This window comes from Pseudochaenichthys georgianus, chromosome 12 (assembly GCF_902827115.2).
Source record: "Pseudochaenichthys georgianus chromosome 12, fPseGeo1.2, whole genome shotgun sequence".
NCBI classification, from domain to species: domain Eukaryota; kingdom Metazoa; phylum Chordata; class Actinopteri; order Perciformes; family Channichthyidae; genus Pseudochaenichthys; species Pseudochaenichthys georgianus.
Genome location: NC_047514.1, coordinates 30,702,042 through 30,716,934, shown reverse-complemented (window position 1 = coordinate 30,716,934; position 14,893 = coordinate 30,702,042). Strand labels below are relative to the sequence as shown.

The window sequence follows — 14,893 nt, the reverse complement described above, 5'->3', positions numbered from 1 at the left end:
CCAACTGGTACCGCTCCACCTCCCGCACAAGCTCCGGCTCCTTCCCCCCCAGAGAGGTGACGTTCCACGTCCCCAAAGCCAGCTTCTGCCGCCCGGGTCTGGTCCGTCGAGACCCTCCGCTTTCACTGCCACCCTTCTGGCAGCGCACCCGACCCCATCGATGTTTCCCGTAGGTGGTGGGCCCGCGGGACGGAGAAGCGGAGGTGTTGCCCACGTTGCCTTTTCGGGCTGGGCCCGGCCGGGCTCCGTGGCAAGCCCGGCCACCAGACGCTCGCCGACGAGTCCTCCTTCTGGGCCTGGCTCCAGAAGGGGACCCCGGGCTTCCTCCGGGCCGGGTATCCTCACTTCTTGTTGTTTCTTTCATGAGGTCTTTTGAACCAATCTTAGTCTGGCCCCTTGCCTGAGACCAATTTGCCATGGGAGACCCTACCAGGAACACAAGGTTCCAGACAACACAGCCCCCAGGTTCATCAGGGCACACAAACCTCTCTACCACGGTAAGGTGCTGGTTCTTCAGAGAGGTCAACTCCGGCACCAACTATTTGCTCAGCCAGCACCAAGACCCGACAGCTGCACTGTTCAGAGGCTTTGGCAGGATTAACCTGAGCTACAAGAGTTCATGGCCAGAGTAGAACATTGTTAGAGAAGCAGAAGCGCAGAGATCCAAACACGCAAGAACGTGATCGTAATCACTTATTTATAATCATACCATTCTAGGTTTGGAACATTGGAGGATGGTTACTTAACATTAAAAAGTATAGTTGTATTATTTGTAGGGCTGTCAGTCGATTAAAAATATTTAATCGCGATTAATAGCATGATTGTCCATAGTTAATCGTGATTAATCGCAAATTAATCGCACATTTTTTGTCTGTTCTAAATGTTCCTTAGAGGAATATTTTTCAAGTTTTTAATACTCTTATCAACATATGAGTGGACAAATATGCTTTATGCAAATGTTTGTTTATCATGACAAATATTCTCATGAATATTAAACACAACAACCTCTGAACATTACACATATTCACATAGCGCACTATCCATGCTGAGTGTGCTGACTTTTCGTACAACGTCCCACTGTCTGCTTCCTGCATAAAGTCAAGTGCTCGGCGCAGTTGTCGGCGAAATGTCACTCCTCTGTTTTCATTGAAACAGCTCCTTATATCCGTTAGCGCAGCTAGCTAGCACCAGATGCTAACAACAACAATACACGTAAGGTGTGCCCGTTCTCTCTCTCTCGCTCGCGCCGCACATACACACACCCTCCCGGTCCTCCCGATGGCCAGTCGGTGCCTGCCGGTGAGGGTGGAAGTGTGGTCTGCCGCAAGCAGGCAGCAGGAGCGGGGCTGTCAGCATTAGCATTGTAGATGGTATTCTAAACTCGATACACTCTGAAACTACGGGGCGGCCAAGGACAAAAAATACACATGCGTTAATCACATTAAAATAATTAGTGGCATTCATTTTTTATTATTATTATTAACGCGTTAACTTGACTAACCTAATTATTTGAAATGTGTTACTGTATATTCTAGAATTATAAACTTGACGTTCTAAAATTGTAACTTTGTTAAATTAATTCCAAATATTTGTAATGGTAACATTTAAGAACTTATTGACTCTGATTCTGATATGTTAAAGAATCAGTCGTGGCTGAACCTGTCACTGTGGTCCTGTGACTCTCATACTTCTTCCCAGATGCCTCCCACAGGATTGTTGACATCCTTGTGGATTTATCTTCTTATTATAGACACATGCATTTCCAAACATTTAGGGTGCATTCACACCAGCCTTTTATAGTCCGGTTGAATCGAACCCTGGTGCGTTTATCCGCTTGGTGCGTTTTTTCATTTGGGTCGGTGTGAACACAGTCCGAGACCTCTTAAGTGAACTAAATAACCGGACTCTGGTCTGCTAAAATAGGTGGTCTCGGAGCGCTTGCTAGTGAACTCTGGAGCGGTTCATTGCTGGTGTGAACGCAGTCCGCACCAAAACATAGGAAGCGTAGAATGTACGTGTCTCAAGAACGCGGATATCTTCAAAATCTTTAGCGAAAGAGTCTTTCAAGACATCCGCGGTTGTTTAGTTAAAGAGTAAAGCAGAATGAAGTGTTGAACAGTGTCGTGTAAAGTAAAAATTCTCCGTCAGCTACATAAAAGTAAGGACTGGGGTTACGTACTGTAACCCAGTTTCTATGAGTATAGGCGCAGCCCTCTAAGGCTATCGCTATTGGGTAATCCCCACTGCACGTGTGCAGCACTGACAGACTTATTCCACGCCCACCTATGACGTGGGCCCCATTTCCAGGCTCACTTCCGTATAAATAGGAAGTAGGCCCTACAATCCACTCCAACAGCTTTTCTTTAGCTATTCGCGGAGCCAGTGGGGCCCGAACCTTAGAGGGCTGCGCCTATACTCATAGAAACTGGGTTCGTAACCCCAGTTCTATATCGTATAAGGCTTCGCCCTTTAAGGCTATCGCTATTGGGTTAAGGGCGAAGCAGGACGTAGTCTACGCCCCACTGGTTCCGTCCGTTACCAGAAGCACAAAACACACCTATTCAGTTAATAACCCATGTCCATTTTGCCGTGCGTAAATGGAGCATCCCATTCCCAGGGAATATAGCATTAAAAAATGAATATTCTCCATCAGGGAACGAAGCTAGGCTTACTCGGGCGACCTGTCGTTTATATGAATTAGAGATCGAGTCTCACTTGTTAAAAACGATCAAGAGAGGGGGAAAAAAGGCAGCTCTCTAAGTGCCGACAGGCAGGAGAGAGGGCATTCTGACCGGACACTCAGTACTGAATGTGTCAGAGAGGAATGGGAGACATCCCTCAAATACAAACGAATAAAAGAACAGGGGGAAGACCAAAATGCAGCAATGCAAATGTCTTTCACTGTCATTCCTCCGTGCAACGCCGTAGAGGAGGTGAGGGGGAGGAAAGAAGCCATCCAAAGGTATCACTCTCGATCTAAACGAGCTTGTGATCACCTTTGGCATAAAAGCCGGGTTAGGGCGCAAAACAGCTGAGCTGCCATCTCCTTGGATCTGGAGACATGACGGAGCCACAGAGAGAGCAGATATATCACTCACCCTTTAGCTGATGTCAGAGCCGAGAGCAGAGCTACTTTGGCTGACAAGAACTTCAGGGGGACCTGATCTAAAGGTTCAAATGGAGCTTTACTCAGTGCGCGTAACACTAAGCCAAAAACCCATTGAGGCGCTAAAGCGCGTGACACATGTCTGAGTCTCTGTGCTCCCCGTAGAAAACGTTTTGTCAGAGGGTGACTAAACACCGTGCTGACACCAATCTACGTGGCAAGATGAAATGGCAGCAGCATATGTTTCGACCGTGCTATAAGCCAATTCCTGTCCAGCAACAGCTGGAGGAACGACAGCACGAGGCAAGGGGCCCGTAACAGGGTCCAGGATTTTCCCTACACACCAAACGGAACATTGTCCATTTGGCTGTGTAGGATGTGTGTTCAGCAGCTGCGCTGATCGAACACCTCCCTGGCGATTTATGTAGGCCGCCGCTGCTTTGTTGTCTGTTCGAATCAACACATGTTGATTTTACAGCCACAGGGCGAAGTGCTGGATTACTCTCCATACGGAGAGTAATCCGTAATAACAGCTGTATCACGGAGAGGGCTGTCACCGCCCCGCGGGGTGTGACGCGCCAGAGGAAAGCTGTCCGAGTTGCTTAAAAACCAATAGGTTTTAAAGACAGCCGGTCTATGCAGCGAGCCATGCTGCCTATAACCGACAGGTCAGGGGCAGCCGGCTTAACCGGTGAGCCTTGCTGCTTATTATTATCCATCTGTCCATTGAACACGCGCGTCGCCACTCTGAGTAATACTCTGAGAGCGCGCGACCTGCTCTGGATGTGCTGTGGTTGTCATGGTGACGAGCCACGTCAGAGCCCTCGCCCCGTTGCCCGTGAAGCAACCCAAGAGGGGCCCGGACCGAAAAGCTGCGAGGGGGCCTCCACACGCTGCATCTCACACCAGCTCTCATCCTGTCTCTGTTTAGGAGAAGGCTCGTAAACTGGACATTGAGGCGCGTTCACGCTCAAACCCGCTGAGGAATGAGCGGAGGTGTGTGCAGTGCTATTCACACAGTGCGTAATAACAGCCCTAGGCTCATCTGTAGTAGGCCCATCCGTACGGTGGCCCTGAAGTGCAAGACACCACAGCATTTCAGAAAACGCAGCAGCATTTCAGAAAACACCGCAGCATTTCAGAAAACACCACAGCATTTCACATTGGACGGAAAGGGTATTCCTTTAGGGAGAACACTTCTTGTTTGTGATTGGACAGAGCCAGCCAGAGAAGCATTGCTGTGATTGGTTGTTTTTGCTGCCAGTCAAGAAATGACGCTTCGTGATTGGTCAACGCCCGACAGCGCAATATGTCCCAACCGGTCCCAACACATCAGCCGTTAGCACACACTCAGATCTCACAGCTCCTCATATCTGTTCAGAAACTGGACAAAAGTTAAACATGTACAAACCACAGACTGTCTATGTCATGGCGAATACAGTCGCTGCTTTATTTATGTCTGTTTGATGTTGTTGTGAGTGTGGACGGAGCAGCTACAGGTTAGTTTAGCCTGATGAATCCGATTCAGAAAACACGCATTTTAAAAGCTTTTCGCCTGCCGTCTTGTCTGCAGACTTGTCAAAGCGTTAATTCATGGTTTTTACTAACTGTTATCAGTATGTAGTTACTTCGGCATCACTTTGAAACGTGTATTACAATTAAATCACGGTCAAATATGTTCATTTTGTTGTAGGATTTACATGGAGATACGCCCCGTCCCCTCTCCAGCGCCTCTTGTTTGAATGACAGCATTGACAGGAGCAAACACAGCTGACAGCCGCGGTGAAACTCGAGCGATTAGAGCGATGCGAATATTGGGTGGTCTACCATAGTATTTACATGGAGATAAGCCCCTTAAAAACCATGAGTTAATAAAGCATTAATTCTGTGTTTACTCCTGTCATTCAAACAAGACGCTGGAGAGGGGGCGGGCCGTATCTCCATGTAAATCCTATCGGAATCGGATCCATCAGGCTAAACTAACCTGTAGCTGCTCCGTCCACACTCACAACAACGTCATACAGACATAAATAAAGCAGCGACTGTATTCACCATGACACAGACAGTCTGTGGTTTGTACATGTTTAACTGTTGTCCAGTTTCTGAACAGATATGAGGAGCTGTGAGCTCTGAGTGTGTGCTAACAGCTGAGCTAACGGCTGATGTGTTGGGCTAATCACAAGCGTCATTTCTTGACTGGCAGCAAAAACAACCAATCACAGCAGTGCCTCTCTGGCTGGCTCTGTCCAATCACAAACAAGAAGTGTTCTCCCTAAAGGAATACCCTTTCCGTCCAATGTGAAATGCTGTGGTGTTTTGTGAAATGCTGTGGTGTTTTCTGAAATGCTGTGGTGTCTTGCACTTCAGGGCCACCGTACGTCTGGGACAGAGGAAAAACCGTGCTGCCTATAACCGACAGGTTAGGAGCATCAGGTTTAACCGTCCAAGCCCCACTAGCTGGTCATAATCAACCGAGCTGGCTTAATTACAGCTCGGCTTGTCTACTGCGCGAGCCCCCGGCTTGCCGCTAACCCAACAGGTTACAGCCGGCTCAAACAGTGAGCCCCCGCTGTCTGTTTTAACCGACAGGTAACAAACAGCTGGCATGCTTATGCACCTCCACACGCCTGTATTCACGCAAGCGGCTTCTCCATCTCATGTCCCGCCGTTTAGGCGAACATTCGTTTAAACCGCCGACATAATGAGGTTCACGCTCAACCTGCTTGAGGAATGAGCGGAGGTGGGGTCAGGAGGCACACTCTGTGACATAGCGAAACAAACCCGGGCTGTCTAATTCACCGACAGGTTCTTAAAGACACGCGATGCGTTTGAGCCGTAAGCTCTGCGACTGCCTAACCAACGATCAGGGCTAGTTTTGGAGGCAGCCGCTTATGCAGCTTTTTCTTTAGTGTCATCACCGAGAGAGGAGAGCTATCCTGCAACCGGCGGGAATGATCTATTAGGCGGCTCACCTTTCCGATGATCTCCGGGAGTTCCTGGAGAATACCGCCTATCGACGGCAGAGCCGTGATGGCGGATAGAGGGACCCGTTGACCTGTCGTCAGCCCGGCAGCCGAACCTAGGCTCGGCTACCGGGCTGACCCCGGGCCCCTGCCCTGTCTCCCCCGCCGGAGGAGAGGGAGACAGGGCGGGGGAACCACATGGTGATCCGTGAATGGAGGGGAAGTAGTCGCCTGACTGCTGCCCGCCACTCGGATCCAATAAATAAAGGGCTTGGTCCACAGAGTAAGACTCCTGGACCAGCCAATCATCCTCGGCCGCAGCAGCGAGAGCGTCCGCTCTCCACTGTCTGTGGGCCAGAGGGAGACGGACGCAATGACTGCACGACACCTGGGGAGTGAGAGCCGCGTTTGCGTGCTCTAATCCCCGGCAAGACTCACACCGTGAGCTCCGGTCGTAACTTATATGTCGGGTTGACACCGGGCCCCCACCCTGTTTCTCCCGTCCGGAGAAGAGGGAGGATGGGCCCAGGGGAACCAGGAATGTTTGCTTTTTAGTAAGTAGCTCTTAAAAGAACTTGTTTTGCCTGTCAATGCTTCTGCAACGGAGTGCTGAAGAAAAGTTGGAGTGGATTGTAGGGCCTACTTCCTATTTATACGGAAGTGACCCGGAGGTGGGGCCCACGTCATAGGTGGGCGATGGAATAAGTCTGTCAGTGCTGCACACGTGCAGTGGGGATTACCCAAATAACTATAGTCTTAGCGGGCGAAGCCTTATACGATATAGAACACCTGTCGTCGGTGAAACGCCCTCCTGACTGCAGAACGTCTCTCATTATGTTATAATGTTTTTAACAGGGACGTTGTCTGATTATATAATCATATGCGCGGCCGCTAGTGTCTGTTGATCTCCAGATTAACCAGCTGCATGAGAATAACCTGCCGAAAGTACCGATGCTCCATGGCAGAGGCTCCGGTAGTAATTGCCGGGATTTGCGTTTTTTACCCCCTTAATTGTCTTGACCAATGGTTGAACAGCATTTCCGTGCACATGACTTGTGTTTAAAGTGGATAGTCCCGTTTGAGGTTTTGCCCGTGTGTGACATAAACCGAACCTTCTGAAAAATGAAACAATGTAACAAACTGTGGTCTGGTGTGAAGCACCCTTAGTCTACTATGCGTAAAATTGTATTATCTATTGGATTTACAACGGCATCTATTGCACGCCTGTCCGTCCTGGAGAGGGATCCCTCCTCTGTTGCTCTCCCATGAGGTTTCTCCATTTTTCCCTTTAAACTGTGGGTTTTCTCTGGAAGTTTTTCCTTGTACGATGTGAGGGGTCTAAGGATCGAGGGTCTAAGGACAGAGGGGTGTCGTATTGTTCATACTGATATCTGTACACACTGTGAAGACCACTGAGACAAATGTAACATTTGTCATATGGGCTATATAAATAAATTGATTGATTCTCGAATTTAAAATGTTTCACAAAATTCTTCATTTCATATCAAAGTCAACTTTAACGTCAATCTACTCAGTTTGTGTTAGCATATTTGTAACATCTTAGAAATGTAATCTTAACCACTTTAGATCAAGAACACTGTATGAATAAAATGTTAACATTCTAGAATCGTGACTTCACATTCTAGAATCGTGACTTCACATTCTAGAACTGTACATTCTATATTTTATACTTTAAAGATTGGTAACTGTGGCAGCGGGGTGTGTTAGAGGCGCGCGTGCTGCTGGAGTGAAGGGAGTGGCTCGGCCAGAGGCCGGACAGCTGATCAGAATCGGGTAATCAGTCACTGAATAAAAGCACGTGGTAACCTGGTTCTGATCTGGCTTGCAGTAGGCTGGATTCTGGAAGGACACAAAAGGACCCGTGAAGGATCCCACACGGGCAACGTGTTTTGTGCTTTGATTTGGAAACAATAAACGCCTGTGTTAAACCCAAACCCTGCTCTTTCCGTCCTTCTTTGAACCCTGTGTGAGCGGAGAGCCTCACAGTAACATTCTAGAAATGTAACAACATATTTTAAATAGTAACATTTGAGATCTTAAACTTAACATTCTAGAGTTGTGTAACATTCTAAAATGTTTGTATTCTAGAATTGCAATATTTCACAATTGTTCAATTCTAGAATTATAACTTTAACATTCTGGAATTGTAACATGGTCAAAATCGGGAAACCTGAACTTATTGTAGGATTCTAGAATTGTACGATTTCCACAACTGTAATATGTCATAATTGTAACATTTTAGATACACATTCTTAATGACATCTCAACTTTCTATAATTATAACGTTGTAGACTTATAATCATAACATTGTAGGGTTGGAACATTGTAGAATCGAAACTTAACAAACTACAATTTTACTATTTTGTAATTGTAACAGAATATTCTGAATTGATTTCAATAACTTATTTTAGTATTCTATAATTGTTTTTAATGTTTTTAGTGTTTATTGATGGAAATGAGCATTCTAGACATGCAACCTAACATTCTTGAACTCTAACAAGAAAATAAGAAAAAGAAAAAAATCCCCAGAAAGCAACCGTACATTTACTGCTATTAATCCCTATATGGTGCTATCAATATACTGTAAGCACATAGTACCAATCACACATTCAACCTTAACCAGTGGGAATTGTAGTTGTAAATTGATATCACGCTGGGGTACATCAACATTAAAGGTGAAGTCATGACCTGGATCCTCTGGTTCTTATGGGCTTTGCAAGTTAAATTCACTGGGAACCAACATAGCCCCGGCATGGACCTAGAACGTAGGTACAGTGGGAAGGGAAGACTCTTGACCTTGTGCTGTCTCTTGCTTTTAGAAAACCTGGAGTGGCAGAAATGGGAGGTGAAGGGAGAAACCCTGCAGCCTGCTGTGGACAAACCCTGACGGCACACCATGACAAAGTACGTATGCGCACAAAGAAACACACAAAGTTGGTTCAGCTTTTTGAATTTGCCACCACATCTCTCTTTGTAACTGTTGTGTTCTTTAATTCCAGGAAAGACAAACAACTTCTAAGTTGAACTATGTATTAAAAGAGAGCAAAAGATATATTTCACTTGGCCAAGGACTCCGTCCGGTCACAGAAACCACAGGCAGCAGAGCTGTAATCTGTAACTATATTTCCGGAAAGAAGCATTCTACCTTGTGCGTGAATACATTTGTATTATTCAGGGCTCTGCCCCGTACATTTAGGAATTGGTTGAGACTCGATGGGGAGGACCATGGTTTAGACTGTGGTCTCCCTGGTTGGTGCACAGACTTAGACAAAGTCTCTTGGAAACACGACCTCCAATCAGCATTCGGCCGGCCTGTGAAGGTCCCTCCCTACTCTGGTCACGCTATCCTACGCCATTTGTTTTGCTGAAGCTTCTACGATAGATAGTGGAATCTCTATTTACACTGATTCCCAGTTATGCGTCGGCGGGGAGCTCACACACTGTCCCAAGGCCAGGGCGATCTCCTTTTCTCAATAACTCGTTGTCTCTACAGGGTCTGCACCTGGCTTTTGCAACATTTCTAATGCAAGCTAACACTTTCTTCTGACTTTTCCCTTCGTTTCGTATCCAACCGAATTGGTGATTGTGTCTATTTATTTTATAGTCATAGCAACATCTCATGAGCACAATAAGCATATCATGTAATAACAAGAATCACTCTTGTAATGTTATATAAAAATAGATTCCACATAACCATGGCAACCACAGAGGTCACAGCGAGGGATAGCATTCAGGAGCGGATGGGATGTCTGAAGTATTCATAGGGTTTTCTAACTTTGGGGCAGGGTATAAAAAAACCTATTTCAGGACTGAAGATAATAAGTCAATCAAAGGATTCAAACATTAATGAAATAAGTTGTTGTATATGTTTACCCTGTACATGCAGTCAATGTTTTTACCCCATGTATTTTCTTTGTTTTTATACTTTATTCAACTCCATGAAGGATATCTACCTGTTTGGTGGCAAAAGCACAAATGAGGACGGCACAGAGACGTCTTCTAATGAAATCCATAAACTCAGTATTTGTGAGTGAGTTGCTGCTGAATAATTGAATTATTAAAGAAAGTCCAAGGATGAGTTATGTTCTTCAAGTACTTTACATTGTGTCTCTGCAGCCAAGATGAAGTGGAAGGTTCCTCTGTACGTTGGGATTCCTCCGGCCCGACGACACGGACACACCACCTTCATCATCCACAGTCATGTCAGTGTGCCACTAAACATTGAAAATTATATAATTGATATCTATTGTTGGCATGTCCTGTAATATAAAACATTTCTGGTTGACAGTTGTATGTGTTTGGAGGGGAAAATGAAGAGCAGGAGTTTAATGACTTGAAGGTGATGAAACTCATAAACCCCTCAGAGAGACAACCAGGTACATCATTTATATTTCATCTATGAATATGTTCAAATGTATGTACACTATCTATTTATGGAGATCTGAGAGTGTTGAACAGAACAATCCAAAAACACTGGAGCTAAAATGTAAAGTTTGTCCTGACACAGACTCAAAATGTAACTAAACTTATGAACAAAAAGTAAGGACATTTGTGTTTGGTAGATCATTTCTTTGTTGTAACAATGTCTCTTGACAATAAATCTTATACCGTTGGAAGTATGTGAGTATGTGGGTTCGACCCATGACAAATTTGACAAATGTCCTCTGCCAATGCCAAACAGCTTTGTATCGCTGCTGACTCTTGTTTGGTTGCGTTTGTAGGATTGGATGATTGAAGTCTGATTAAACAAGAAATATTGGCAACAATTGATTTATTAACAATTGATTCATTTAACAAGCAGCCTCAGTAGCGTGTGGAAGAACCAAACACAGCCACAACAGCGTCTCCTCCTCAAGCTGGTCACCAGCCTGTTCACACACTGCTGTGGGATGTCATCCCATTCTTCAACCAGCATTTGTCCCAAGGCAGTAGAGATGGCAAATCCGGATCCTTTTACGGACTCAAGGTCTTCTGAGTCAGTTGAAGAGATCCAGATCGTACTAGTCCTTTGAGTCATATGAGTCACCAAGAGCGTCAAAATCCTCTATACGTATGCACACACACACGATTTTGAATTGCGCCGTCCCTTATACCATCTCTTAACGTCTCCCTGCCGACAGGGACACCCCTCCTGGCATGGTCCTTGAAAAATGCGGCGGCGTTTTGTATTTTTCCGTCACAGGAACGCGCTTTGCTGGCAGCGAAAATAATCCCACCAGACTCCTTTGCCCCTCCAACAGAGGGATGTCCTTGTCCTTTTTACTTTTCGCCATTTCAAGCGATAAAAACTCTCGATCTTCTCTCAAATTATTTATTTTTATGGACGCCCTCGGCTCGAGTTCAGGGCGTTACGAGCTGAATTATGGTGTCAAATGACGGCAAGACGCCCCCCTGGCGGAAACACTGTGAACGGCTCTGAGTCCCCACGAGTCTGCAGGAAGTTTCACTGATCCGCATCCCCTGAGCCAAACGATAACTTCTGGCAGCTATCCTACTTGCTAAAGGCAGTGCTCTGAACATAACGTTCCTCCACATGTTGAGGTTCCAGTGCTCTGAACATAATGTTCCTCCACATGTAGAGGTTCCAGTGCTCTGAACATAACGTTCCTCCACATGTTGAGGTTCCAGTGCTCTGAACATAACGTTCCTCCGCATGTTGGGGTTCCAGTGCTCTGAACATAACGTTCCTCCACATGTTGAGGTTCCAGTGCTCTGAACATAACTTTCCTCCACATGTTGAGGTTCCAGTGCTCTGAACATAATGTTCCTCCACATGTTGAGGTTCCAGTGCTCTGAACATAATGTTCCTCCGCATGTTGAGGTTCCAGTGCTCTGAACATAATGTTCCTCCACATGTTGGGGTTCCAGTGCTCTGAACATAATGTTCCTCCACATGTTGAGGTTCCAGTGCTCTGAACATAATATTCCTCCACATGTTGAGGTTCCAGTGCTCTGAACATAATGTTCCTCCACATGTTGAGGTTCCAGTGCTCTGAACATAATGTTCCTCCACATGTTGAGGTTCCAGTGCTCTGAACATAATATTCCTCCACATGTTGAGGTTCCAGTGCTCTGAACATAATGTTCCTCCACATGTTGAGGTTCCAGTGCTCTGAACATAATATTCCTCCACATGTTGAGGTTCCAGTGCTCTGAACATAATGTTCCTCCACATGTTGAGGTTCCAGTGCTCTGAACATAACGTTCCTCCACATGTTGGGGTTCCTGTGCTCTGAACATAACGTTCCTCCACATGTTGAGGTTCCAGTGCTCTGAACATAATGTTCCTCCACATGTTGAGGTTCCAGTGCTCTGAACATAATGTGCCTCCACATGTTGAGGTTCCTGTGCTCTGAACATAATGTTCCTCCACATGTTGAGGTTCCAGTGCTCTGAACATAACGTTCCTCCACATGTTGAGGTTCCAGTGCTCTGAACATAATGTTCCTCCACATGTTGAGGTTCCAGTGCTCTGAACATAATGTTCCTCCACATGTTGAGGTTCCAGTGCTCTGAACATAATATTCCTCCACATGTTGAGGTTCCAGTGCTCTGAACATAATGTTCCTCCACATGTTGAGGTTCCAGTGCTCTGAACATAATATTCCTCCACATGTTGAGGTTCCAGTGCTCTGAACATAATGTTCCTCCACATGTTGAGGTTCCAGTGCTCTGAACATAACGTTCCTCCACATGTTGGGGTTCCTGTGCTCTGAACATAATGTTCCTCCACATGTTGAGGTTCCAGTGCTCTGAACATAATGTTCCTCCACATGTTGAGGTTCCAGTGCTCTGAACATACATAATGTTCCTCCACATGTTGAGGTTCCAGTGCTCTGAACATAATGTTCCTCCACATGTTGAGGTTCCAGTGCTCTGAACATACATAATGTTCCTCCACATGTTGAGGTTCCAGTGCTCTGAACATACATAATGTTCCTCCACATGTTGAGGTTCCAGTGCAAGTGGTCTTGAGGTTGAAGGGTAGAGATTTGTCACATTTTTCATGGGCGCAACCCACATACTCAGCTGCATGTTCCTCAGAAATGTGGCACCATTTGAAAAGTAATTAAACAGGCTTTCCAACGGTATAAGATGTAATGCCCAGAAGCATTGTTACAATAAATAAATAATCTACCAAACACAAATGGCCTTACTTTTTGTGTTAATTTATGTGGAAGTTCCCTCTCATCTTTTCCTTCAAGAGATGTAATGTTCATCTTTATCGATATTCTCATCACTATACCGTACATACACCAACATTTTACTGCTAGGTGGTGCTGGACATGGTGTCATTAAAACTAAGGTTTATCCTGGGAAGCAGTAACAAACAATAAAACAGGACGTTTTCTCCACAGTGATGAAGGAGATTCTGTCAGAGTTTGGTCTGCAGGGGGTCAGCCACAGGTCAGCAGCTGGTGTGTGTGTGTGTGTGTGTGTGTGTGTGTGTGTGTGTGTGTGTGTGTGTGTGTGTGTGTGTGTGTGTGTGTGTGTGTGTGTGTGTGTGTGTGCGTGCGTGCGTGCGTGCGTGCGTGCGTGCGTGCGTGCGTGCGTGCGTGCGTGCGTGCGTGCGTGTGTGTGTGTGTGTGTGTGTGTGTGTGTGTGTGCCGTTTCAGTCTCATGTCACGCTCTGTTTGAGTCTCATCTCTCAGTTTTATGGGCTTAGATATGTCTCATAATTATTTGTGTGAACATAACAATTATTTGTGTGTAAATATGTGATTTGTAAATGTAAAACACCACAAATGCATTTCAAAGATTTGCAAACTCACAAATAAATGTGCAAATGTAAAACGGATCTGCAAATACGCAAAATATTTTTACAAATAAAAAAAGATCTTTGAATATCTCTTTAACATTTACAACTTCCAATCAGGCATTTGTGAATCCATTTTGTATTTGTCGACCAAAAATGTGCTCGTGGATCTCAAATCTCTGCTCGTGGATCTCAAATCTCTGCTCGTGGATCTCAAATCTCTGCTCGTGGATCGTCTTTTTACACACACAGAGTTTTGAGACGAACTTTCCGCCGGTCTCGGCTAAAATCTACTCGTGTCACTCGGTTATTTTCTGAAACCACGTTGGCCTGCTGATGACGACATTTCCGCATGGTTTTCAAAGTAAGAGCATGATGGTTTGTTTAATGCGCTGTTTTTTTTATGAACGTTCTGATGCATTCTTTATCACCATCATCATCATGTTATAGTGATACAGTTAGTTTGTGTTTATTGGTTCAACTTTCTTCATTGTTTGTTGTGTATTCAGTCAAGCAGGTCAAAGTTACAAAGCATTTCACATCTTATTAATCGGCCTAGTTTTACCTTACCAGTGCAGTGGTAAGGTAATCCGTAGAAAAGCACCGTATTTAGGTCAGCCTTCATAGTAAGGCTACATTAAATGTTATAATATTCATCGTGTCCTTGCTACAGCAACACCAACAATTGGCTAGCAACTGCTAAGCAGCCCCAATAAATGTATGTTTTTTTTATATATGTGAAATTCATAATTTGAAAAATGATTGATTCGAAAATGATATGCTACAGTACAGTACAAGTATCCTACTTCTGGGTGTTTCATTCAAGCTCGGATCTGTGTGTGTGGCACGAGCGCACGAGTAAGCGAGCGAGCGAGAGAGAGAGAGAGAGCAAGCTTGTTGTTGCTGCGCTAACGGCTATTAGAAGCTGTTTCTCCAACTAAGTAAAAGGAAAGTCCTCTCCTGTCAGATAACGTCAGCGCAGTGAGGTAAAGGACTCTCTCAGTGTTTAGATAGTTAACTTTAGTCTAAGTTCTCTCAGTGGGTCTC

General features: G+C 45.3%; 1 protein-coding gene across 1 annotated transcript in view; it reads left to right on the top strand.

Annotated features, from left to right (window-relative positions):
• The window catches only part of LOC139434889 (rab9 effector protein with kelch motifs), a 147,265-nt gene that overhangs the window by 58,146 nt on the left and 74,226 nt on the right, over window positions 1–14,893 (top strand). The window contains 6 exon segments of the mRNA XM_071204932.1: window positions 8,910–8,945; window positions 8,948–8,994; window positions 10,035–10,116; window positions 10,207–10,292; window positions 10,379–10,466; window positions 13,449–13,497. Coding sequence (XP_071061033.1) covers window positions 8,910–8,945; window positions 8,948–8,994; window positions 10,035–10,116; window positions 10,207–10,292; window positions 10,379–10,466; window positions 13,449–13,497 — 388 coding nt within the window.